Consider the following 14,523-nt stretch of genomic DNA (forward strand, 5'->3'; position numbering starts at 1 on the left):
ACACTAAAGTTAACACATTAGAATAAATAAAAAATAAATACATAAAAATATAAGCCCCTAAAATGTCACTTTCCCATAAAAAAACTTAATAAAGTATAAAAAACATAAAAACACAAAAAAAACCCGCATATTTGGTATTGCCGCGTCCGTAACAATCTGCATAATAAAACAGAATTGTTACTGGACCCGCACGGTAAACGCCGGAGGAAAAAAACGCAAAAAACATTCCAAAAAAAGATAATTTTTAATTAATACCCTATAAAAAATGCTCTAAAAAGTGATTTAAAAAATGTTATGCACTCCAAAATAAGCCCACTAAAAAGAACAACTGTTCTCGCAAAAAATAAGCCCCTAACAAGATTTATCTGCCAAAAAATAAAAAAGTTATGCATATAAAAAGATGGTGATGCTAAAATGAATAAGATTTTCTCCAAATTAGTTTTTATTCAGTACAATTGAATAAAATACACAAAACCCCCACATATTTGGTATCCCTGCGTCCGTAACAATCTGTATAATAAAACAGAATCGTTATTAGATCCGCAAAGTGAACCCCGTAAAAAACAACCTAAAAAAACTCTCTCTGATAAAGATGATTTTTTATTAATGCCCTTTAAAAATGCTCTAAAAAAGTGATTTTAAAAAGTTACGCAATCTAAAATAAGACCACTAAAAAGAGCTATCATTCTTGCAAAAAATAAGCCCTTAAACAGATTTGTTAGGTGAAAAATAAAAAAGTTATGCATATGAAAGACGGTGATGCTAAAATTAACAACAATTTTGCCAAATTACTTTTTATTCAGTAAAAATGGGAAAAAATAAAAAAAAAAATATATAAATGAAGTATTTTCATAAACGTGGCGACCCATAGAATAAAAATAATATACTATTTTCATGGTATGGTTAACGGCCAAAAAAAAAAACACGTAAAAATTTTCCTAAAAATTGATGATTTTCATTTCCTCCACCAACAAAGAGTTAATTAAATCTCACCAATTAGCTATAGATGCCCCAAAATTATGTATTAGAAAAGTGCATCTCATGTGGCAAAAGAAATAAGCCCCTATAGGTCCTCAATAAAAAAAAGAAAAAAATTATAGCCTGTACAATGTGACATAGCAAATCTGATTTGAATGGCGCCTCCTTCCCTTCTATGCCCGGCCGTGCGCCCATACAGCAGGTTACCACCACATATAGGGTATCGGTGTACTCGGGAGAAATTGCGTATCAAACTTTGTGGAGCCTTTTTTCATTTTATCCATTACAAATGTTTAATTTTCCACCCAAAATGAGTGTATTGTGAAAAAATATTACAATTTGCAGACTCCACCTCCATTTTGTTTTAACCCCTATAAAACACGTAAAGGGTTAACAAACTTCTTAAAAGTGGTTTTTCATACGTTGAGGGGTGTAGTTTCCACAATGGGGTAATTTACGAGTCTCCCTATTATTTAGGCCTCTCAGTGTCAATTAGAAGTTGAGCAGGTCCATCTAAATACAGGTTTTGGCGATTTTACAAAAAATGTGAAAAATGGCACCCAAATTCTGAGCCTCATAACATTCTAGTAAAATATGTAGAATCTGAAAAACCCATGCCACCATAAAGCAGACATTTGGGAAATGTAAGTTATGAATTTATTTGGGTGCTATGACTTTCTGAATCAAAAGTAGAGAATTTAGAACGTTGAAAATAAAGAATTTTTCAAAATTTTTGCCAAATTTTGTTTTTTTTCATAACTAAACGCAAAAGATTTCATCCAAATTTTTAAACTAATTTGAAGTACAATGTGTCACGAGAAAACAATCTCAAAATCCCCTGGATATCTCACAGCGTTCCCACGCTATAACCACTTATAGTGACACAGGCCAGATTTGAAAAATGGGGCCGCGTCCTTTAGGCCAAAAGATGCTGTGTCCCGTAGGGGTTAAAGGAGATGTCAACTTTTAGCAAACAATTGATATGATTCTGTAATGAAAAGTTATACAATTTCCCAATATACTTTCTGTATGAATTCATACTGTCACTGATGATGCCATACAACCAGGGCATCAGGGAAGTAACACCGGTTCTCCCATCAGGGGCTGTTCACAACAAACAAGTCCTCCTGAAGTGTCTGTAATGTCTTCTCATGCTGTGCAGTTGTTTTATTATATCTAAATATTACATTATCTTTTATTTCTGCAGCCACCATGGAGAATTCAGGAAATTATGATCATCCTGATGAGGTAAAGTATCTTATCTTATCCTTTTTATCTACATATTTGTTGGTTATGGAAAATGTCTGCATATAATAATGGGATCTGGATTTGGAAGCAGATGCCAGTCTGCTTGGTGTCAGGTGTAAATTGTGTCCTATATCAGGCCCCTTACTGCATAACATCACTCTATGTGGCAAAGAAATGAGTCTACTGAGTCTTAATAACAAAATAAACTAAATAAAAGAACACAAAATCACCCATTCCCTATACATAATTCTATTTTGTGTTTAAAAAACAATAAAATAAAACCCACCCCAGAAATTTGGTACCGCTGCGTCCATAACTTTGGCCAAACAGATATAACATTATTATACCAGTATTGTGAAGGGTATAAAAACTAAATAAAAATTGTAATTTTAGTGTTTCCTACCTACCAAAAAATGAAATAGAAATCATAAAAAAGTCAGATGTACCCTATAATAGTACCAATCCAACCATTAACTTTCCCCTCCATAAACAAGCGCCAACCCTCTTTTGATTGAGGAATAAAAACATTATAGCTCTCAGAATATGAGAGAAGAGCTCTAAGAATATGGCGACACATAGGCAAATGCTAAAGTAGTAAAACATAAGAAAATCTGTACATGTTTAGCTTCTCCTTAATTGTACTAACCTACAGAATAATTTTATTATGTTTATTATACTCTACTGTGAGCTGTGTAAAAATTATGTTATGTGTAAGGACAGTTTCACAACAGTTTGGGTGGTCATTGACTCACGTACCATTAGGTGTCACGCTGCAAGGGACGGGTTAGTGATATATGGAATCGGATATATGGATATATAAGGAATCGCTTCCTCCCCACAAAACAGCAGCACTGTACTGTTATCATGATTACAGATTAGGTGAGTTGTTACTGACATTTGTGTGTGTCAATAGCAGGAATATATTTACCCTATGTATATATATATATCCATTATCCTGTTAACAGACCCATCTGGGCTTAAGTGCAGATAATATGAATTCTTTTAAAAATTACTCTTATATTACATTTTGCTATATATCATTATAATATATCTTATACAACTTTTATATAATGTTCTACCATGTTCTCTTTCAGATTGTGCCACAAGCACCTGAATTTATGTTACCAGGACAATGCCCTGAACGCCCTGCAGGGGTAAGATTGCCATTCATAAGCACATTACTGATATCTATTTTATCACAGCATTTATAATATTCACAATTGCACCAGGAGCTTCTTTCATATCTTCTTATCTACTATCCACAATGTTTTACTAAAAAACTATCTTTGCTTATAACATAATGGTGGCCTGGTGGACTTTTCATGCCATTATTCTGCTCATTATGCTGCATTAGTAGCATACATGGTTCAGTTTAAAATATGCTCATAAAACTCTATATCAGTGATGGCTAACCTATGGCACTGGTGCCAGAGGTGGCACTCGGAGCCCTTTCTGTGGGCACTCAGGCCATCACCAGAGATGACTCCAGGTATCTTCCTGCAGTCCCAGACAGCCCAGGACTTGCAGTGCACAGAGCTATTTTAAAGTGACAGCTGTACCTGGGACTATTTCCTGCTTTATTGGTGTCCTCAGGGTGCTGGTATCAATGAAAACTGTGACAGAGAAGGGAGTGTAAATTACAAATTAAATTTCTGTGTTGGCACTTTGCGATCAGTAAGCGGGTCTTTGTTGTAGTTTGGGCACTCGGTCTCTAAAAGGTTTGCCATCACTGCTCTATATGAACAGACCATACCAAGAGGTTTGTGGATTTTACACAATTCTTATATAGATCTAGATGACAAATAATTGAAAAATATGTGATCAGAAGCTTCTATAGATATTAATAACACTCACTAATGCTTTCATTACAGGATCCTCCAAGAGTCACCGCACAGTTAGGAGATTATTATGAGGTATCTATCTATCTATCTATCTATCTATCTATCTATCTATCTATCTATCTATCTATCTATCGATCATCTATCTATCTATCTATCTATCTATCTGTATATCTATCTATCTATCTATCTATCTATCTATCTGTCTCAAATATATCTATTACATTTGTGGCTTCCTTCTTATTCTCAAACACAAAGCCCCATCTTCCTCTTCCTAATGGATATATGTTCTGATGGTTGTGTTCTCTCTGTTCATTATAGGAGGATACAGTGAGAACGCTTTCCCCTGCCCCAGGATTCAAGGACCAGGATGATGTCTCAGAGGTTTGTTAAATGGACTGAGCTGTAATACAGGACTGGGGCTATGGCTGTTTTGTTGTGTTTACCATTAAGGGCTGGTACCTCAAAATAACAGATCTGCTTAGATTTTCACTTATATTTCCCTTCAAATCCACAAATTGTTGGAACCAAAGCTATCCCCTAACAGTCAAAAAGCTCCACATCTCACTGGTACCCATGGCTTGTGAGGATGTTACCAACACTTTCCAGCCGGGATCCCTCAAGCTAATGGATGCCAAGCCCAATTCTAAGATCAGAGGTACCAGCTCTGAGTGTACAGGTCATTAGAACCAGTGCTGCCTTCTTCACCATGGACTGGTACCACGTGCGACAACACAGATTACAGACCCCTGGCTCGCACGGCTATACTGCTCATACCTTATGTTGGATAATGAATTCAATTTAAAATACTGGACATATTCTGAGCAATCTGAGCTTTTGACTAAATGCAAATCTATAGGCATCTGGTTCATAAAACCAGTCACCAGTACACTCTCTTCATGGACATAACAGAATAGAACATGTTTTCATGTCTTTAGTCTACCTACTTCATTATATAGACAGTATCCCTTACTACAATAGCAAATATGTATATAATAACATAACTCTAACCATCACTCCCTCCATTGTCTTTTTACTTTCAGAGTTCTGAAGAATCTTCTGACTCAGACTCGAGTCTTCCACCAAGTCCATTTTATGTGGTAATATAATCTTTTTTTTCCCTCTTTATCCCCTTTACAATTCAAGGTGTCTGTACTTTTAGGTTCATGAAAGTCTATGGGGGGAATTCATGATTGATCTTGCGCTATGAAAACGATATTTTACACAAAAAAAAAAAGTCTAAAATGCCTTTCGAAACATTCATGAAGGTCATTAGTCCATTTTTTGGCTGTTTGGGAAAGAGGATGGGTTTAGAGAAAGGCGGCTTGTCGGATGGAAATTAGCCCATGTTTCCAAAAAATCAAGGAGGGTGCACCAAAAAGAGGCAGACGGTTTAGACCAGCTAAAATCAGGTCTAAAAGTAGAACTCTGTCCAAATGAATTATGACAATAATGAATGTGGTGCAGCACAAGACTAGTGGTGAGCAGCTGTGCCCTGTCACACCCCGAGACACAATAATGAATCTCCCCTATATGAACAGACACTAGCAAGAGGTTTGTGGATTTTACACAATTCTCATATACTGTAGATCTAGATGACAAATAATCAAAGAATATCGGATCAGAAGCTTCTATAGATAATAATAACACTCACTAATGCTTTCATTACAGGATGCTCCAAGAGTCACTGCACAGGAAGAAGATTATGATGAGGTACCTATCTATTTATCTATCTATCTATTTAAAATATACCACACATCAAACAGTTTCCATATACAGGTCATTAGAACCAGTGTTGCCATCTTCACTATGGACAGGATTACGGCACATATCTTATGCTGGATAATGAATTGAATATAATATACTTGACGTCAGACACAATCTGAGCTTTTGGCTAACTACAACTCTATAGGCATCTAGTTCATAAAACCAGTCACCAGTACACTCTCTTCATGGACATAACAGAATAGAACATGTTTCCATGTCTTTAGTCTACCTACTTCATTATATAGACAGTATCCCTTACTACAATAGCAAATATGTATATAATAACATAACTCTAACCATCACTCCCTCCATTGTCTTTTTACTTTCAGAGTTCTGAAGAATCTTCTGACACAGACTCGAGTCTATCACCAAGTCCATTTCATTCGGTAATATAATCTTTCTTTTCTCCTTTACACTTCTGGGTTTCTGTACTTTTAGGCTTTGTGTTTAACTCATTGATTTTGTCTCAACAGGCCCCCTACAACTCACCAGACCTATCTTATCCAGGAGATACACCAACTGATATGGAGTCACCTATGAATATAATTGAGGTTTGCTCTTCCTTTCCTTACATATATTACTGTATAAGGACTAGTACTAGAAATCCTTGATTAAAAATCAATATATATTCAGATCCCCACTTCATTCATTTTAATACAAAGGGTTAATTAAGTATTCAACATGTGGTTAATTTTCTACATAAGTATGTATATTTAAATAATTCATCTTTATAGTTTAATCACAAATTACAACATTTCATCAAAACACCTTTTACATTTTTTGCCCTTTTAGAACTTAATGACATTTAGAAGATTTAAAATTGAGTATTATCCCTTTTCTCTCCCCATCCCCATCTTCTCTTCCCTCCTGGCAAGAGAACCCAAAGAAAATGAATGAATAAATAAATAAAAAGCACACGTGAAAATAATTCACAAAGCATACATTTCCCCCTCATAAAGCTATATTGGACATTAGGTTGCTATAAATTCACAGCCTTTGGACATGCCCCAAAATCCAGAAATTCTAGACAAAAATTGATATTTAGTCACAACATATAAACCACACACCTACTAATAACTCCGAGATGGGCGTTTTTGGCATCCTAAGACCTGATAATGGTTGTTTTGTTACATGGATCTAGAAGGTTTATGAGGGTACAGCGCAGGGTTAAACGGCATGGCAGGCCCGTTTGTTGAACAACCGTTTGAGGATCACCTCTCGTATCCCACAGGCTCCTCGGTAAACGATGAGATCCCAGAGGAGCTGTGTTCTGTGTCCTATACACCATTTAATTAAGCGTTGTGGTGGGTGGGTCGCTACGGTAGGGGTGCCCTTATGACTAAGATTGACGTGGAATCCGTGTTTCGTCTATTGCCAGTTCACCCGGATAGTTTCATTTTTCTGGGTTGTAAGTGGGAGGGGCGATATTTGGTGGATCAGTGTTTGCCGGTGGGTTGCTCCACAACTTGCTCATACTTTTAGATGTTTAGTAGCTCTGTAGAATGGCTTGTCCTGAAGGAGGAGTTAGTTGACTAATTTTTAAATTATTTTGTCGATTTTTTATTTGTGGGGTCTTTGGGTACATGGGCTTTTTTGCAGTTGTTGCACACCATGGAACTGGTTGCAGGAAGTTTTGGGACCCCCTTAGCCTGGGAGAAGACGACGGGTTTGTGCACTTATTAAGTTTTTTTTTTTATGATGAGCTTTTCCAATATAATGAAGTGAAGGCTACCGGACGACAAGCTACAGGAGATGCGGGTGGTGTTCTGTGGGGCAGGAAGGATGTAGCTACAGGATTTTCAGTCCCTCATAGGGAGGATGATTCACTTGCAGGGTCATGTATTTTGCAGGCCTCTGGCAAGGGCGACATCAGGAATTTGTCATCCTGATCATTTAGGAGGTCTATCATTTAGGAAGATCCAGTGTCTAATTTTAATTTGGAAAATTGTACAGATGCAGCTAGGAGAGTTGGTTTAAAGATTGCAAATCTAATAGTGTAAATCAATTTCAGAGACATTTCTAGTGTTCTTTGATATACTACATGACCACATCTGCCTTTAATTCCAAATAGCCATCTATTCAACATAACCTAAAATTCCTTAAAGATGGCTCCCTCACCCATTACTTGGTGTAACAGATCAGGGACTTTGACTTATTCTGTTGTATGACAATGTGTCTTTTGTATGACAAAAGAGTTTAGGTTCTTAACATTAAATTCTTGAATTTTGTCTCGGCAGAGCCCTGATTCCCCAACAGATGTATTTCTGCCCGGACAGATACCGGATAACATTGCTCAGGTTTGATTGCCATTTTCTTTTCCATCTATGTCTTATAAATCGTATATACTAAAGTTTAAGCTGAGACCCCTAATTTTACCACCAAAAACTAGGAAAACCTATTGACTCGAGTATAAGCCGAGGATGGGAAATGCATTGGTCATAGCCTCCCAGTATATAGCCAGCAAGTCCCCTGTAGTATATAGCCTGCCAGCCCCATGTAGTGACTAGCCTTACACCAGTAGTATATAGCCTGCAAGCCTCTGTAGCATATAGCCTGCCAGGCCCTGTAGTATATAGCCTTTAAGCCTTTGTAGTGTATAACCTGTCAGCCTCTTATAGTGTATAGCCTTCCAACCCCCTGTAGTATATTGCCTGCCAGCCACTGAAGTATAAAGCCTGCCAGCCCTTTGTAGTATATAGCCTGCCAGCTCCCTGTAGTATATAGCCGGACAGCCCCCCGTAGTATATAGCCAGCCAGCCTTCAGTAGTTTATAGCCTGTCAGCCCTCAGTAGTAAATAGCCAGTCAGCCGCCAGTAGTAAATAGCCAGCCAGCTCCTAGTAGTATATAGCCAGCCAGCTCCCAGTAGTATATAGCCAGCCAGCCCCCAGTAGTATAGAGCCAGCCAGCCCTGTAAGTATACAGCAAGCCAGCCCCCTTTAGTATATAGCCAGCCTGCATAAAAAAATAAACTGACATACTCCCCTTCCGGCATCCCTGTAACAGCAGTCAGAGATGCGTCCCTTCGATTTGCCGGACGGTACATACTATGACGTTCTCCAGAGTTGCATAGAAAGTTGCAACAACAACCAGAAACACTCCCTGTGATACACAGCTACATGATGTGTTTCCCATGGTGCTGAACACAGCGTGAGAGTGTTGGATGCAACCACTATGAATCTTCATCTCCTCTCTGGAGAATCTTTTGAACCACAAGATATATTGCAAATCAAATAGCGTAAATCAATTTCAGAGACAATTCTGATCTTCTTTGATATACTACATGACTGCCTTTGATTCCCAATAGTCATCTATTCGACATAACCTAAAATTCCTTAAAGATAGGCTCCCTCACCCATTACTTGGTGTAACAGATCAGAGACTTTGGCTCATCCTGTAGAATGACAATGTGTCCCTCAAACCAAAAGAGTTTAGGTTCTTCACATTAAATTCTTGAATTTTGTCTCAACAGAGTCCTGATTCCCAAACAGATGTAATCCTGCCTGGACAGATACCGGATAACATTGCTCAGGTTTGATAACCATTTCCTTTTCCACCTATCTCCTATATACCGTATATACTTGAATTTAAGCCAACCCGAGTATAAGCCGAGACCCTTAATTTTACCACCAAAAACTGGGAAAACCTATTGACTCAAGTATAAGCCGAGGATGGGAAATGCATTGGTCACAGCCTCCCAATATATAGCAAGCATGTCCCCTGTAGTATACAGCCTGCCAGCCTCTGTAGTAAATAGCCTGCCCCCAGTAGTATATAGCTTTCCAGCTTCTGAAGTATATAGCCTGCCATCCCCTATAGTATATAGCCTGTCAGCCCCTGTAGTTTATAACCTGCCAGTCCCTTGCAGTGTATAACCTGCCAGCCGCCTGTAGTACATAGCCTGCAAGCTCCCAGTAGTGTATAGCCTGCCAGCTCTTAGTAGTTTAAAGCCTGCCAGCCCCCAGTCGTTTATAGCCAGTCAGCCCTCAGCAGTACATAGGCTTTTATTATTCACAGACAACAATGTCCAAGATCTGTGTATATGGGAATAGGTTCAGCAGCCTTGCCACAAAAATCCCTGCATAGTGGCATAGAGGCCACACTGCACAGTATACAACTGATTGGTGCAAGGGCAACAATGTGATGCCCCATTATGTATAATGTCAAAGATTTCCTAAAACATTTCCTTTGTTCTCTTTTCAGATGCCACCAATATATTCTAGGATATACCCTGGATTTGCCATTCCACAGGTCAGTGTCCTCTTATAATGCCACCATGTAAAGTAATAATAATATGATATATTTCTCTAATCTGTCTATCCTCTGCTTACTGTTATATTAGGAGTGGTTTATACCACCGGAATTCCCTCCACTAGAAAGAGCAGATAATAATTTATTGGAAAACTGGATCAGAGAAAATCGTGAGGTAGGTACCATACAGGCACATATAGGTAACTCAATATAACCTGTAGTGACTGGTATACTTCATAAAAGTTAGTAATGGTTATATTATACATTTCACACAAGACTGGAGACTGCAGTTATGTGCTCTAGCTGTACTGTGCACATATAGATGCAGAGTAAGAGTAGTAGTACTGTGCCCTTATACACATGACCGGAGTAGTAGTACTTAATTTAAATATACAGTATAAGAGTAGAAATAGTGTGCAATATATACATAATAAGAGTACTGGTGCGCCTCCAGTAGCCACATCTCCTGCCCCATAAAGCCAGTAGTCACAGTCCCTACCTCAGTAGCCAGCAAACACAGAAATTGCCGCCAGTAGCCTGCGGTCACAGAGCCTGACCCCCAGTAGCCTGCAGTCACAGAGCCTGCCCCCAGTAGCTGCTAGTCACAGAGCCTTCTCCCAGTAGCTGCTACTCACAGAGCCTGCCCCCAGTAGCTGCTAGTCACAGAGCCTGCCCCCAGTAGCTGCTAGTCACAGAGCCTGCCCCCAGTAGCTGCAAGTCACAGAGGCTTCCCACAGTAGCTGCTAGTAACAGAGCCTGCCCCCAGTAGCTGCTAGTCACAGAGCCTTCTCCCAGTAGCTGATAGTCACAGAGCCTTCTCCCAGTAGCCAGTAGTCACAGAGCCTTCCCCCAGTAGCCAGTAGTCACAGAGCCTGCCCCCAGTAGCTGCTAGTCACAGATCCTGCCCCCAGTAGCCAGTAGTCACAGAGCCTGCTCCCAGTAGCCAGTAGTCACAGATCCTGCCCCCAGTAGCCAGTAGTCACAGAGCCTGCCCCCAGTAGCTGCTAGTCACTGAGCCTTCCCCCAGTAGCTGCTAGTCACAGAGCCTGCCCCCAGTAGCCAGTAGTCACAGAGCCTGCCCCCAGTAGCTGCTAGTCAGAGATCCTGCCCCCAGTAGCTGCTAGTCACAGAGCCTTCTCCCAGTAGCTGATAGTCACAGAGCCTTCTCCCAGTAGCCAGTAGTCACAGAGCCTTCCCCCAGTAGCCAGTAGTCACAGAGCCTGCCCCCAGTAGCTGCTAGTCACAGATCCTGCCCCCAGTAGCCAGTAGTCACAGAGCCTGCTCCCAGTAGCCAGTAGTCACAGATCCTGCCCCCAGTAGCCAGTAGTCACAGAGCCTGCCCCCAGTAGCTGCTAGTCACTGAGCCTTCCCCCAGTAGCCAGTAGTCACAGAGCCTGCCTCCAGTAGCCAGTAGTCACAGAGCCTGCCCCCAGTAGCTGCTAGTCACAGATCCTGCCCCCAGTAGCTGCTAGTCACAGAGACTGCCCCCAGTAGCTGCTAGTCACAGAGCCTTCTACCAGTAGCCAGTAGTCACAGAGCCTGCCCCCAGTAGCCAGTAGTCACAGAGCATGCCCTTGTCACTGGTAGTCATAGTGAATGTCCTCAGTAGCAAAAGTGCCTGCCAAGAGTAGCCAGTAATACCCCCAGTAGCCATAGAGCCTGTCCTCAGTAGCCTGTAGTCACAATGGGGCAGATTTACTTACCCGGCCCATTCGCGATCCAGCGGCGCGTTCTCTGCACAGGATTCGGGTCCGGCCGGGATCTATGAAGGTAGTTCCTCCGCCGTCCACCAGGTGGCGCTGCTGCGCTGAAAATAATCTCAACGCGCCGGAATGCACCACCTCGGACCAGGTGAAGGTAAGCGCTTCCCAAGCGACACTTTTTCGGTTTTTAAATGTGGCGGTTTTTCCGAATACGTCGGGTTTTCGTTCGGCCACGCCCCCCGATTTCTGTCGCGCGCATGCCGGCGCCGATGCGCCACAATCCGATCGCGTGCGCCACAATCCCGGGGCAATTCAGGTACAATCGGCGCAAATCGGAAATATTCGGGTAACACGTCGGGAAAACGCGAATCGGGCCCTTAGTAAATGACCCCCAATGTCTTACTGTTTTCCAAACTGTATGTATATCCACCCTGACCTGCAATGTGATAATGTCATGTAAACTTCATAGTAATATATAACACTTTATCCATTACAGGCCTACAGAGGATTTGATAACAGCCAAGCAGTTGTGCCTTATAACCCACCTAACCGGATGGATTCACCTGAAGACGACACAATTACATGCACAAACACATGCACGTGTACAATATCCTCAAAAACCCTCCGGCGCGCCTCCAGGGCAGTGAGATCCCTATTCCGAAGAATTGTAAGAAGAATTAGGGGGGCCTTCCATCGCACCCCCAATTGACAATGCAGGTAGGATATATTTCTTATATTTCTACACTAACACATGGTTTTCTAAATATGTCACTTATATAGCGACTCCTGGGTCATAATGTCAATTCTGTCCTAAAGTTCTTTGTTGTTTATATTAATATATAGAATAAGAGGGCATGAATATAAGGTATTATGTAGAGTACGAGCAGAGCAATTGTCAGCCCTACAATCAGCAGCTTTATATCATGAAGTATAGCAGGCAAGGGCACTCCAGTTGCAACCAAGTGTCCATCTACCATGTTACCCCACGTATTTGATGGAGAAAGAGGGACAAAAGATGCAGGGCCATAGAAAATGGCTGCTCCTTATACCACCTCCTTTTATCCCCATAATACCCAGTTCAATGGCCCCCACACCGTATATTGACCCCCCTAGTGACCCTACACCTGCTGGCCTGTGACCATCCCAAACTGCATAACAACCCTCTGGGCACGCCCATATACAATTCCCCCCTAATGTGGCCCAGTAACATATGATACCCTCACCCTTGATTTTGTGTTGCTTCCTACTTAGAGCTTTAATTTATCCCCTCCCAGATTGTGGCCCCTCTTTATTCTAAGACCCCACATCTCATATTACGTCCTCCTATAACAATGTGGCCCCTCTCTCATACTAAGAGACCCCCATCTCACAATGTGTATCCCTATAGCAATGTGGCCCCTCTCTTATACTAAGACCCCTATTTCACATTGTGCCCCCCTATAACAATGTGGCTCCTCTCTCATACTAAGAGACCCATCTCACATTGTGCCCCCCTATAACAATGTGGCCCCTCTCTTATACTGAGATCGCTATTTCACATTGTGCCCACCTCTAACAATGTGGCCCCTCTCTCATACTAAGACCCCATCTCACATTGTGCTCCCCTCTCAAATTGTGGCCCCATTCTCATACTATAGACCTCCATCTCACATTGTGCCCTATCTCACAATCATACTAGTGGCAAGTGGGCCTTTTTTTAAGTACAGGCCGTTAGTCTGATGCCATAACCCACAACATCAGTGTCATGGTGTGAGTAGTACACTCAGCCCATACCTTATATCTAAATTCTTGATTTAATGAACGCGAATCCCCTGATGAGCCAATATTTTTTGGCGAAAAATGCCATATCGGGATTGTTTGTTTAAATGCTTAAAGCAATTTTGTTACCAGGAATGTCATTTTAGCAAGTGGCAGGTTGTAATAGCCAGTTCTATTCTATTTTAAAATTGCCTAAATTCTGAATCATTTCAGAACTTTATATAAGTTTTATTCACATTCGCTGGCTCCCTGCCAGCATCAGGTGGTGAGTCCCTGGGGAGCTGCAGCTGCAGCTTGTGTGTGTCTGTGTCTCCTCATGCATTCTTCCTCTCCTCCACACCAGCGACCTCCCCCTCATGCCTGATCATTCCACATGACAGGGAAGGGGCTGGATGTGTGAGGAGAAGACTGAAGCAGGCACACAGGCTGTAGCTGCCCCTCCCCTGTGACTCACCACATGCTGCTGGCTGGAAGCCAGGTAATGTGCATTAAACTGAAATGATTCAGAATGCTGACAAAGGCACCAGGTTCACTATTTCAAAAGGAAATTTATGATTAGGCAGGACCCAGATTAGGGATCAGGGTGGCAGTAAATTAGGACTGCTAGAATAAGGGTAAGTTAGGTTACCATAGGGCCATAGAGAGTAGTCGGGTCTCTCAATTATATCTACGTTTTTCTATCCCACTTGGTTACAACAGTTGAGACACAACAATAAGAAAGGAAAGCTGGCCCACCGGATAACCACCGTATATACAGCCACACAAAGCCTTTCATTCATCCAACTGCACTGGAGAACGTATTGAAAGCTATACATGCATCGGAGTGGTAAGTTCCCATTGGGACCTGGTTATATTCCTTTTTGCAGTTTAAAATGATAAAGACTTACCGTATATTCCGGCGTATAAGACGACCTGGTGTATAAGACGACCCCCCTACTTTCCTGTTTAAAATATAGAGTTTAAGATATATTCGCCGTATAAG

The 14,523-nt window shown here is 41.1% G+C and overlaps 1 protein-coding gene across 1 annotated transcript; it reads left to right on the top strand.

Moving 5' to 3' along the window:
• Positions 1-2,190: 2,190 nt before the first annotated feature.
• Positions 2,191-12,494, top strand: LOC140117026 (uncharacterized). The gene is made up of 13 exons (XM_072133459.1): positions 2,191-2,226; positions 3,321-3,380; positions 4,098-4,139; positions 4,386-4,448; positions 5,108-5,164; positions 5,736-5,777; positions 6,161-6,217; positions 6,305-6,382; positions 8,069-8,128; positions 9,302-9,361; positions 10,033-10,080; positions 10,172-10,255; positions 12,280-12,494. Exons 1-13 carry the CDS (start codon positions 2,191-2,193, stop codon positions 12,490-12,492), a joined length of 900 nt encoding a protein of 299 aa, XP_071989560.1. The 3' UTR covers positions 12,493-12,494.
• Positions 12,495-14,523: the final 2,029 nt, after the last annotated feature.

Source organism: Engystomops pustulosus, chromosome 2 (assembly GCF_040894005.1).
Source record: "Engystomops pustulosus chromosome 2, aEngPut4.maternal, whole genome shotgun sequence".
Classification (NCBI taxonomy): domain Eukaryota; kingdom Metazoa; phylum Chordata; class Amphibia; order Anura; family Leptodactylidae; genus Engystomops; species Engystomops pustulosus.